The 13,442-nt window shown below is 43.1% G+C and overlaps 1 protein-coding gene across 1 annotated transcript in view; it reads right to left on the bottom strand.

Moving 5' to 3' along the window:
- Window positions 1–13,442, bottom strand: part of TMEM131L (transmembrane 131 like) — a 170,769-nt gene that overhangs the window by 92,148 nt on the left and 65,179 nt on the right. Inside the window, exon 4 of the mRNA XM_007466718.1 lies at window positions 3,010–3,078. Within this exon, the coding sequence (XP_007466780.1) occupies window positions 3,010–3,078 (69 nt within the window). The remainder of the gene's footprint in view (window positions 1–3,009; window positions 3,079–13,442) is intronic.

Here is a 13,442-nt window from a genome sequence, read left to right as displayed (position 1 = left end):
TAACTGATTCACTTTGTTATAAAGCAGAAACTAACACACCATTGTGAAGCAGTTATACTCCAATAAAGATGTAAAAAAAAAAAAAAAAAAAACTAGGTGTTCACAGTTGAATATTAAAAAAAACATGTGCTTTAGGAAAAATTAAGTGTATGCTGTTTCTCTTATATACAATAGGATTTCCAAAATACTGTATTAGTGCCATCAAATCCTTGGAATTTTTCTTTCACCTTTTCCTTCTACTTTTAATCACAAGTCTTAGTTGAAGACTTAGTATGTCCAATATGTATTTTAAAAGTCCTTAAAAGCCAGTTACAAATAAAATACAATAAGTGTGATTAAAACGTTGATTTTTTTTTTAGAGTGTTCTCAAATTAAACAACTAAAAATTTTTTATACTATCATAGCACCTCAGAAAGCCCTGTGTCAGGTGTACTAGGCTCACATCTGCCTTTTCCCTCAATTAAAGTAAATAAATAAGAACTCCCATGATTTTAGGTTTTACGTGAATAATATGAATCAATCAGCAAAGTTATTAATACTTATCCTCAAAGCTTTTGTTTCCTTCACATAATTGGAATACAAGATTTTTAGTTTCAAAGGATACAAATGTCTCCCCGAGAAACACCTTAAAAAATAAGACCACAAAACTGCAATGTAACAGAGCCCAGTGGCTGTGTCCACCAGAAACCTCACCAGACCTAACAGAGAATGCTGGCTGAAGCCTAGTCACCACAGTACTATTTTTATCCTATTTTTTTTAATTCTATTTTTAAAAGTGTTATGAGGATAAGAATTTCCTTCACTAGTGACAACTGGAAGATACTCTATTAATTTAATACTACAAAAGAATGATTAAAATTTCTTATGAATGATTAGCACTTTTAATCTCAGGACCAGCAGAATATTAACCCTTAACATAAACCCTAAGAAGTGGGCAGAGGGCAACTGAATAACATGATCCTGATTCTGCATCCTAGAGGGAAACCAGAACTATGAGAAGTAATGAGGTTTGCTCAAGGTCAACGCCAAAATAAACAATAGCAAAACCTGACCTAGGGCAGTAAAGAAATGAGCACTCTCTGGTTAAAATGTGTATCTAATGCCTATGGATTAGACCATTTGTTAGATGCAAGATAAAACTTGACTAATTTTTAAAAAGTGTTCTGATTTAGGCTATATTTTGTTATTATTGAGATTTTTTTTAACTTCAGCAAAAATAATTTATTCCCATAACCATATCCTGGATCTCAATTATGAGAAAAATAGCATGGTACATGCTGGCTTAGAAATCAAAAGACTTACTCTGTCACTTCCAGTAAAATGACCTTGGGAAAACTGCATTACTTCTCAGCAACAAATATATAAGCATTTGTAGTACATGCTCCAATACAGAGATATTTGGAAATGATTCTCTCTCTTAGACAACACCTACCTCCAATATCCTTCCAGGATTGCTGTTAAGCCTCAACTCACAAGAGACAAGATTGTACTTTAAGAACTATAAACTACTACATAAATAAAACTGAATTATCCAAAGGTGATTCAAGTCGAAAACTCAGTAACCTTTTCAAATCAAGAACTTTAAACATTTCTTTTCAACATGCTTCCAGCTATTAGAACCAGAAATTGATGTGCAGAGCTAATTAACATACACAGATAATACATACATACATACAATCATGTGCACTGACGACTGTAGGGTATTTTTATATTGCTGAAGAGTAAATATACTATGGACAGCCAGTGCCCCATGAACTGGAATTGTTATCCTAATCTAAGTGTATTTACTACTATCCATCTTGTTATATCTACCAATCTGTAACATACACTTTAAAATAGGTCCTGCACTGAAATTTCTTTTTACAATACTTTTGACAAAAGCAAAGTGAACTCAGAATTTGAAATCAGTGAGGTTTGATTATAAAACCTCATTCTTTACCTAAGAATAAAAATATAAAAATTCAGAAACAAAAAAGAAGACGCCTAGAATCTTGTAAAATCAGCAAGCTCCCTTCGTACTTTTATCACTTCTTCCTTTTACAGACTCTCCTTAAAAAGCTCAACAATGTGCTTTCAAATTTAAAATTCATTATTCTTCATGACAGCTCTGATATTTTGATGATCAGAAGGAAATGGAAAATAGGAAACCAGATGAATAAAGGAGAGCACACCAGGAGACCACCACTAACTCACCCCAGATGCTCTCCTAGCACCATGGTTATTTCACTCACATAACTTTTCTTGTAACTGAAAAAAGTTCTTCATAAAACTGAAGTGATGTTCCAGGCTGCTAAAACAAGCAGAGTTTTTAATCCTGAAATACTCTTTTACTTCCACCTCGAAATTCTACTAACGTGAAATTACATCTACTCAGTGCAGCAAAATTCTGCATCCAGGGCGTCTTAACACTTCATTACAACCAACATGAGTCCTGAAGTTCCCTCCTGAGCACAGCTTCACCCTTCTCTTCCTTAATTTCTCTGAGTTCCTAGATCAGTCCCTCAACCGACACTCAGATCACATCCCCTTCATCTCATGGTTCTCAACAAGATGTACTACAAGGAATTACAGCTTCCACACTGTCTTCCCCACTTAACTTGTTTCCAAAGCCTCAATCATAGTAACTAATGTACGTACAATTTTGAATCCCAAAGCATAAGAGCAGTAAAAACTGAGTGAATAAGTGAATCTAATTTTAAAAATTCAGAAACCATCAATACGTAGAGTTTTTCGTTATAAAATAACCTGCTTTGTTTCAGAAAAACAAGGACTTACTATCGACTTAAATTATACGGTACATTCATTAAAAACTAAAGAAAGGGCTAAAACAACTCTTCCACTCTCCTTTTCACAAAAAATGTTCCTTTTAACAAGTCCTAGGATCAATCTCTCTTGATATTATCTATATATTTAAAATATATTTAACATTATACATATACATAAGAGATATCCTGAAAGCAAAGAGTGTAAATAATAAATTACTAAAAATTATAAAGAGAAGATACTTACTGAACTCCAAAATCTAGAACTGATGGCTGAAAATGTAAAGCTTTTCCACCAAATAGCTTGTCTGAGAAGCTAAAAAAGACAAGACAAGACAGATTAATTTTTGTTGTACTTTTAAAATTTGAATGCTGAGTTAAGAGGATATACTTAGGCTGATAGCTCTCATAAGATATAATTTTACTCCCTTATAAAGGAGTCGGAACTAGATTTTAAATGTTAAAGTTGAATTATTTGAAGTCTAATATAATTCTACAGCTGCAAAAATTTAAGATACTCTTAGATTATGGTTAGTATAACTTCATACCAAATATATAGATTCTATAAGCATTCAGAAAAAAAATGGAGATAGATTTAATTTTTAATAGGCTTCATTTCTGGGTGAATTCAGGGAACATATCTATTTTCACAAACCCCAAATCAAGAAAAGACACACAAGGGCGGGGGCTGAGGGTAAGGGGTTGCAGAGGGAGGGAGCTTCGGCCTCCACATTCATTAGACAAGTTGTAACAGGGAAAGGATCGGGAGCATAGCCAGTGTTGCTCCCAAAGGCTGAAACCATCACCAGGTCTGTATTTTTAAGATTAACAATCAAATAAAATCTCATACGGCAGGTCATATTTTCAGCAGTTGTTAATTACTATGATTTCATTTTCCTTCAGAACCAAAAGCCAGAAATTAAAATACTAAAAAACATATAAAGACATTAAAAAATAAGCTATAACAATATATATACATACTTAGAGACATAAAATACAAAATATATGTAAAAATATATATATATATATATAATATATACACGTGTGTGTATCAAGAAAGTATTAACTGTCATAGGACATTTCTTTTAAGAAATTCTTTAAAAAAAAAAAAAAAAACAGTAGGTCCTTGTTGGTTATCTATTTTAAATATAGTAGTGTATATCTGTCAACCCCAAACTCCCAATCTATCCCTCCTCCCCCATCCCTCTCCCCTGGTAACTATAAATTCATTCTCTAAGTCTGTGAGTCTGTTTTGGTTTTGTAAATCAGCTCATTTGTATCTTTTTTTTTTTTTAGATTCCCCATATAAGTGATAGATTTGTCTTTCTCTGTCTCACTTCACTTAGTGTCACAGGACATTTTAAAAGCCATGTACTCCAAAAATACTTAACTGGAGAAGCTCCTAAATGTAGCATGCATAACTGTTTTCAGAGACTCAAGTAAGTTTTCCAAAATACAATCTTTCCATGTTCTCCTCCCACAAAGTAGCCCTCCAGCAAGCACGGTCCAGAGGCTGGTCCAGGAATAGGCATTTGAGTTTGAAACTTGCCGGCCCATAGAAACGCTATGACCTTCAGCAAGCCCCTCTCCCATTTTTCTTGAAGGTGCAAACAATACAGAGAACCCCTTCCAAAATCCTCATCTCATAGGAAGAATCCTGGTTGCAATCTCTTCTTCCTCTCTCCACTTTTCTGCCTCTGTGTAAGCTTCCCTTCCTCCATCCCCTCTCCGAAGAATCCTTTCTCTGTTATCTCTTATCTGTATCTCCTTTATTCTACCTCAGCATCAACTGTATTAATACTAAAGGTGGGGCTTCCCTGGTGGCGCAGTGGTTGAGAATCCGCCTGCCGATGCAGGGGACACAGGTTCGTGCCCCAGTCCGGGAAGATCCCACATGCCGTGGAGCGGCTGGGGCCGTGAGCCATGGCCGCTGAGCCTGCGCATCCGGAGCCTGTGCTCCGCAACGGGAGAGGCCACAACAGTGAAAGGCCCGCATACCGAAAAATAATAATAATAATAATAAACGTGACCTCAGTGTCCATCTGCCAACCTCCTCTCTCGTGTCCAGCTCGGGCAGGTGAGAGGTATGCTATTTACTGGGCTCTCTCAAGCCCCAAAAGGCCAATACTAACTCCATGACTTGCTTGCAAAAAAAAGGCCACAAACACACACCCAGTTGCCTCCAGAAATGTTTTAAAGAGCCACAGGAGGCGACATAAAGAGTTGCCAACATCAGATACACTGCAGTCACCCCCACCCCAGACAGAGATGGTCAGGGCTCAGCATTCCAGAAGGAAAAGAAAACAGGCAACTTCACATGCCAAGAATGATCTTAGAAAAGTCAGGCTACTGTATTAGTAAAAAGTAAAATAACTAATGAGAGTCTTCTTCCTGCCTTGGGTACTGAAAGTGGATTTATCATCAGATTTCAAACACAACTTCTGAATGAAGACGAGGTTTTGGAGGATTTAAGTAATTCACCCAAGATCACATAGTTACTAAGAGGCACAGCCAAAATTCCAATGCAGATCTGTCTATCCAGGTCAGAAACCTGAACCCTGCATGCAGTTCAAGTCCATCCAAGTTCACATGACCTACCCAAGGAACCAAGGCACTGTCACCTGCCAGGAGAGGGGCAGGGTTTCAGAGCTGAGACCCAGAGCCGTCACTTAACTTCTCAAAAGTCCCAGCCTTAGTATCTGTAACATGAAAATAACAACGGTATCCACCTTATAGTTATCATGAGGTTAAAATGAAATAATAATGCCTTTGCTACACGCCTGGCACATAGTTAAGTGCAATAAATATTAGATCGTGTTACTAAGAGGATGACTGTCATCTAACAGGAAAAGCAATGAGAACAGATGGAGAGGCCAGCTGAGCGTGGAGTCAGAGCTGACCTCAGGATTTAGAAGTCCCAAATGGGGTAGTAGTAATTATCTCTGAATAGAACAAGTGAAATATAAACCCAGGCTGTCTCACACCATAACAGAGTTTTCTAAATCCCACAAGCAGGAAGTTTTTCATACCCAGTGAAAATCAGACATTTAAGCAGTATGGTAGAAACTTCAAAGAAACTTTTTTTTTTTTTTTTTTTGGTACGCGGGCCTCTCACTGTTGTGTCTTCTCCTGTTGCAGAGCACAGGCTCCGGACGCGCAGGCTCAGCGGCCATGGCTCACGGGCCCAGCCGCTCCGCGGCATGTGGGATCTTCCCGGACCGGGGCACAAACCCGTGTCCCCTGCATCGGCAGGCGGACTCTCAACCACTGCAGCACCAGGGAAGCCCAAAGAAACTATTTTTTGACCTCACAATGGAGAAATAAAACCATGTCAGTATTTTTTCCTAAAAGTCGCAGAACAGATTTATCTTTCTCATTTGGTCAGTTTCAGCTCACTTGACTTTACAATCTGGAAACTAGATCAAGTTGTACAAGGAGATTTAACATCACTATATGAGTTAAAAAGTTAGTTCCCATAGATAAAACCATTTCAGACACAGGTACTGACCTGGAAAGATCTCACGCACATACCTACGATCTTGAGTATTAAAGACTGAAGGGGGAAAAAAGCAGCAAACTGCCAAAGTTTAGTCAACTATGGACATCAACAATTATCCTCAAATATCAGCGCTAGCTAGGAAATCATACTGTGTTTAAAGATGCCAAAGTTTTCATTTCTAAATCGACAACATCAAAGAAATAACTTAAGCCTCAAGAGCTTCAGAAATAAAAGATACACTGTCTTCCCTTTCCTTTTTCTCTCAAAAGTCAGCATTACCCTCTTCACATCTGTACCCTTAACAATACGGATGATTCTTTTATGTGGAAGTCCACCTGGCCTCTTGTACTCTTAGGAGTCCCCACATCTGCCATAAAATAAAGGCATGCATCTTGTAAAACTAAATTATAAATTCATGCCACGTATTTCTTTCACCCTTTCCCCATCTGCAAGATGATCACAAGGAAAAGCCCTTTATTAAAAGAAAAAAATAAGAGCGAGACTGTTCTGCTTCTCTAGCAGGAACGAGGCACAGAAATAAGACATAAAATTGACAGCAAACTGAGGCGAGGCGCTCCTGTTACAGGGACCCCGTCCCATGCCCACTTATGCTGAAGATGCCCTCCTCCTGCAAAGAATCGCGCCTTCCCTCAGCTTCAGGGACATGTGGACAAGGAATTCCACACATGCTTTTTTGAAAGAATATCTTTGCTTAAGATTACCTGACTTTTTTATCTTCTTTCTCTCTCTTTTTTTTAACTTTGGCCATCTTTTTTCTCTGTATATAAAACAAAGAAACACAGTTCAAAAAAGTGGCTAGTAAGAGGAAAGAACTTTCACTGGAAATGAGAAGACCTTGGGTCAGGTCCCGAACAGGAGCTCCCACGTGACACAAGGCTTGGTCTCCTCTTCAGCAAATCGAGGGGGCTGGGCTGGATGATGCCAAGATCCTTAGAAAAGCACTCGGATGCCCAGTCCTCCTTCCTAGGAAAATTAAATCAATCTACGAATATCAGACACACCCTTTAAAAAAATTCAATCCAGTAACTTAGATATAAAAATGAATTAACTATAACCAACTGTTCTGGCCATTCACAAATGTTATCCAACCAAAACACATCATTTCAGACGCGATGCTCCTCCTCTTGGGAACGAGCATCAGGGCCCAGGGGCTCGGGCCCCTGCCTCACAGCCCTCAGCTGAATTCGGTGTGGCCCAGCTGCACAGGGCACAGGCGGCCGGCTCAGAAGAGTCTCCCCTGAAGATCATGATCCAGGAGGCCGGGCCAGGCTTGTGTGCCAACAGGCAAAACTCAAAGATAAAGAGAGTTCAAAGAGCAGGGGAGGAGAAACTTACTGAAAGAGTCAGGAAAGGCTTCGAGGGCTGGGGCTCCACCGACAGCAACCCTCAATGGAAACTGAACCAAGGCACCTCCACCCAAGCTAACAGCTTGAGGAAGCACAGGTCACTTTGGAGAACACCCTCGGAGCATCTGGTGGCTCCAGCCAGATGCAGAGTGGGGTGCACAAAGCCAGGTGGGGCAGTGTGAGCAGGGAGGAAGGAGAGCGCAGACGGGAGCGCAGCCCTGAGACTAAGAAGGCACTGCCACTGACAAGACCACTGCATTGTTAATCCCCTTGGACCCTGAGCAGGAAAGAGGGACTTCTAGGACTCAGCTGCTATTCCCAGGGACCTTGGAGGAATTCAGTACTTCTCCCTTACGCAATGGAACTGGAACCCACCACTGTACAGATATAAGAAGCCCCAGCCTGCAGCAGCCCTTAGGAATCTTGCCCACAGTCAGACTGGCCACCGCAGGGCAAGGCCTGCACAGCCCCACCAATGGCACTGACGCTGCCCTGAGTACCCCTCGGATCCATCGGTACCAGCTCTAGGGCCTTCAGTTGAAGAACAAACGGCCCAGGCTGCATGATTTATGAAAAGAGTTCTGTAACTACACGAGTTATAAAATTGTACATCATAATTTTGGTAGTACACGTTGTGTTCTGCTTTACTTTTAATTTAAAAATTACTTCTCCCCAGAAGTTTACTGAAAGGAAAAAAAATATGAAATACACAGGCATGTCTACTTACGTTAGAAATGTCATTCTTCCCGGTAAATTAACTATTCGCAAAGAACAGCTTAAAAATGGAGGCAGAGGGACTCCCCGGCGGTCCAGTGGTTAGGACTCCGCGCTCTACCCGACGAGGGCACAGGTTCAATCCCTGGTTGGGGAGCTAAGACCCCGCAAGCCGCAAGCCAAGAGGCACGGGGTGGGGGTGGGAAATGGAGGCAGAAACCCGTATTCTTCCCCATTAAATTCCCAGAGGGGAAAAAAAGTCATTTGGTAGTAGACGATTTTCCTAGTTTCTTCTACTATAGAAGCCCTGGGCTTCAAAGTCAAAGTCGAGGAAAGTCCTTGGAGCAGTACCAACAGCGGTCTGTTGGAGGCAGTCTCACTGACAAGAGATCTGGGATTTCAAGCCACCTGGCGCGGTGACGGCCAACCCCTCTAAGGCCAGGACAAAAGTCCTCCACGGCAGTCCGCCCCCTGAGTTGCTGATGCCCTTCTCCATCCACAGAGGAGGTGTTCCTTCTCTCAAAGACGACCCCTACCTTGCCTTTTTGCGTGGGTCCTGGGCTGATTCCAGGGCCTCCCAGCCCCATCCTGCCCTCCCCAGGGTTTTCACCATCTCCTTACCCACGCCATCTTTCTCGGCCACTTACACACGTGAAACTCAAGCCCCTTCACTTGAGAAGAGGCCCTGATGCTTCTCACCCGCTCCAAGCCCTCTCTGCCCTTCGCAGCAAGCTGCCGGTGAGAGTACCAATGACCGCAAGCACGTCTACTGAGCACTTACAGCGCACGGATGCTGTGCCAAGCGCTTGATTACCCTGTGTGACCCCATACACCCTGTGGGTGCTGTTAGTACCCCACTTCCACACACAGGGACACAGGCGCGCTGAGCTCTTAAGTGACCTGCCGAAGCCCATGCAGCCCACTTAGCGGCCGGTGGTTGAAGGGGACCGTGAACCCGGCTCAGAGCCCCTCCCCACGCTGCCTCCGGCCCCCTTCTCTCCCGCATCGCCCCCTTCCTCACCGAGACTGCTCTTGCTGAGGTCTCCAGGGATAACAAGCTGTGACCTCGGGGACCGCGCTGACTCACTCTCAGGGCTACTCTCTCCCAGAGTGCCCTCCCTTGGTTTCTAAGCCGTCCTGCCCAGTCTTCCTCCCACCCCTGGGGCTCCCCCTGCTCACCTCTCCCAGGTCACCCCTTCCTCCGCCCTTCCTCAATTCTCACTCTTTCTGGACCATCACACTCACCCCTTAGGCTCACCCATCACCAACAGGGTGATGTTTCCCATACAGACATCTGGATTTTTCTGGCTGTCCAGCATCTAAGCTTCCTTACCACATTCACAGATTTGCCACTGTCACCCCTGCTGAGCTGTGAAAGGGCCAATGACAGGTGACCTTGAACAACACTGGGGCTCAGGGGCTCCGCCCCCACACAGTCAAAAGTCTGCATTAACTTTACAGTCAGCCCTCAGGATCCGCCCCCTAGTTGTGGTTCTGCGCCCACAGGTTCAATCAACTGTGGATCATGTAGTCCGTATTGATAGAAAGAGAGCACGTCTAAGTTCACCTGCACAGCTCAAACCCAAGTTGTTCGAGGGTCAACCGCCCTAGTTTTAGTGGCCCAGCTTGCTGCCGGGCACCAGCACACGACCTCGACTTGGCCAGGCTCACCGGTCCAGGGCAGGGCAGCGGCTAATGATGCCACAAGGGAGGAAGGAGGTGGGGCTGTTCTGGGGTAGTAACCACCACAGACGCGGAGCGGCAGGGGCTGGGGCGTCCTCAGCAGTCTCCTTTCAGGACACGCTCTGGCTGTGGTTCTCGCTGCAAAGTCCCCTTCTTGCTTGTTTGTTTCCTGAGCCTGGTTCTTAAGTCTTCCTCGAGATTCTGTACGCTGCCCAACACCTTTTCAATGAATTCCTTTTCTGCTTAAATCAGCCAGGGTCAGTTTCTGTGGTCTGACTGATTCATTTCCCAAGCCTGTGTATCTGTGGCCTGGACTCCTCTGCTGAGCTTCTGACTTGTGCTTCCATCTGAAGCAGACGCCATCCCGCAGATGGCCCCCCGGAACCCCCAAACACAATCCAAGATGGAGCTCAGCGTCTTCCTTAGTCTCCCCAGTGGTTCACAGCACTGTCTGCCCCTCCTGGTGAGTGACAGCCAACCCGCCCAGCCGGGAGCCCTGCTGACACCCTGACTTCTCTACCTTTCTTAACTCCACACGCGGCCGACACTGAGCGCCGTCCTGGCATCTGACACGCTGATACCACACAAAGCCATCCCCTCCTTCTAGTCTCACTAGCAGGACCTTACATTCAAAAGACGTTACATCTGCACGTTAAAGAATTTTAAATATATTACACATTTAATCATACCATAGTCCACATGCTATAAAGAATGCCTTTAGTTAAGTGGTTAAATAACCATGCAAAAACCTATAAAAGAAAAGGCCAGTAATTACGCGTAAGTTTCCTACTCCCAGCCCAACTTTCTCTTTACTGTAAAACATGGCTTCTCATCTACGGTTTAAAGACTTAACATCGGGCTTCCCTGGTGGCGCAGTGGTTGAGAGTCCGCCTGCTGATGCAGGGGACACGGGTTCGTGCCCCAATCCGGGAAGATCCCTCGTGCCGCGGAGCAGCTAGGCCCATGAGCCATGGCCGCTGAGCCTGCGTGTCCGGAGCCTGTGCTCTGCAACGGAAGAGGCCACACAACAGTGAGAGGCCTGCGTACCGCAAAAAAAAAAAAAAAAAAAAAAGACTTAACATCTTTTCCTAGACTCTACTACATGTTAAAATAGTTTAAAATGATTTTTAAACCTGCAAAATACAAAATACATTTTGCATTACCTTTCAGCTCTAAGACAAGTTAGCATGAAAAAGTAAATCAGTACTAGACGTCTCCAGCAGTAACAGTGTTGGCCAGATGCTACACGTGGTGAAGAGGAAGCCAAACAGAAATTCACAAAAACGATAAGTGAATGGGGAGACTGGGAATGAAGGCCTTTTCCTCCTCAAGCATAAGTGGACAATGCCAGCTTGTGCAATACTGTAGCTATATTTAGAAAACCAACCAACGTGCCCATATAAATTTAGATATTAGTTCTCTGAACATGAACAAGCTGGTTTTTGTTTTTTTTTAACTGAACAATTGTTGACTTACACTATTGTTAGCTTTAGGTGTACAGCAAAGTGATTCTCATATATACACATTCTTTTTCAAATTCTTTTTTCATTATAGGTTATTACAAGATACTGAATATAGTTCCCTATGCTATACAGTAAATCCTTGTTGTTTATTTTATATATAGTAATGTGTATCTGTTAATCCCATACTCCTAATTTATCCCCTGCCCTTTCTCCTTTGGTAACAGAAAGACACTCACTGACATAGAGAACAAGCTATTTTTTAAAGCTCAACTATGACCCTTTAAGCAACTTGGTATATAAACATCACTTTTTCTTCAACAAAATAATTTTATTTCCTAACACATGGCAAACATATATATCCAATGTGTACTCATCTTGCACATTTATTCACAGATGACTTCCAAACTACAACCTCCTTGATATTTAAGCAGGAACTAAACATTACCTTAGTTGATGTGAAAAATGCTTTCAGATGGATAACAGTATGAATATACTGGATTGGTCATAGCAGAATTTGATTAATTAGATTAGTTCTATAAATTTAAAGCTTGGGAAAGCCACTACTTTTGCATCTGACGCTTTCAGACGAATAGGATGCAGCAATATCGGCTTGTATTCCAGAGAAATTCCTTTAGTTTTTCTGGTGATGGAACCACCAGAAAGCGGCAATGTCAAATCCCACCAACACTAATTCCTTCACTCTACCTGCATTAGACATTACCGCAGCCAAGGCAGCTTGACCTAAGAATACAAAGAAAAATAGGAGGCTGCCTAACTTCCATGGGCCTACAGTCTCACATATCACTCAAGGTGGAGCACAGTCCATAAGAGGGAAAGATGCCGTGAAGCAGGTTCAGAAAAGCTTTCTGGACGAGACGGCGTTGAGCAGGGCCACAAGGCTGGATATGCCGTGTTCAGGTGAACATGGAGGAAGGGGTTCCCGACAAAGGAAACACAAGTGAAGGCGCACGGACTTCAGGAAGGTTGGTAACACAAAAATGGAAGAACCTAAGGGGATTTCTTATAGTTTCTTGGGAGGATGAAAGAGTAATCCTATATAACTTCAAGGTCCAGAACATTTTAATTCAAACACAATGCACTGATTGACTTTTCTAATCCCAATGTGAGCAAATATATCAAAACAATTTCAGGCAATTATGGAGAATATTAGCAATACTGTCTGAAAAAATCTAATGAAAAATGCCTAAGCGTTTTAACTGTCCCTTGAAGGGCCAGCCCTCCGGGCCATGGCATCAGCGCGCTGCAAAGAGCCAGGATTCGCGTGCTCTGAACACGCCCCTATTCAACAAGCTCAAGTCTTCTCCCTTTAAAGGAGAAAAACAAAATCTACCCTCTGAATGCAAATGTTTTTTGAAAACAGGAATGTAGAAGCTCTTCTGATTGGCCTATCAGGCTTTCCACTTAACATACTAACACGGAGCCCACACTTGCCCACAGGGCATAACTCACTACTGCCAAGCTCACAGCTTACACCGTCAGCATGGCTTAAACCCTGATTTTTCTCATGTGAAGCCCAAGGCTTACTGACACTGGAGAAAGCATCCCGAAAAACAAGGACTCCGTAACACAAGCCAGAGAGACTGGGGCTTTCTCCTAGGGATGGAGGGGCTGGTAACTTAAAAACGTGTTATGTCAAAACCAATTTGCCCTTGAGAAATAATGGTCACGGTGTCATGGTTTCTCCCACAGGGTTCTGTGGCAGAGACTGGCCCTCAACCTCCCTTCTCTCCTCCTTCCACTTCGTTTTTGGCTGGGCACATTTCCCAAGCTCCCTTGCAGCTAGGTATGGCCACGGGACCAGGCTCCAGCAAATGGGATGTAGGGTCCTGTGGCGGGTGCCAGGAACCCTCTGGCCCTCCCTCCACCCTTCCTCCCATCCGCTGCCATGAACACAATGCCGCCACCTCGCACCCTGAGGACCAGGCTGGTGCCC

Source organism: Lipotes vexillifer, unplaced genomic scaffold, assembly GCF_000442215.2.
Source record: "Lipotes vexillifer unplaced genomic scaffold, Lipotes_vexillifer_v1.1 scaffold498, whole genome shotgun sequence".
Lineage (NCBI taxonomy): Eukaryota > Metazoa > Chordata > Mammalia > Artiodactyla > Lipotidae > Lipotes > Lipotes vexillifer.
Note: the sequence above shows the minus strand (reverse complement) of the source record. Positions and strands in the feature narration are given on the sequence as shown.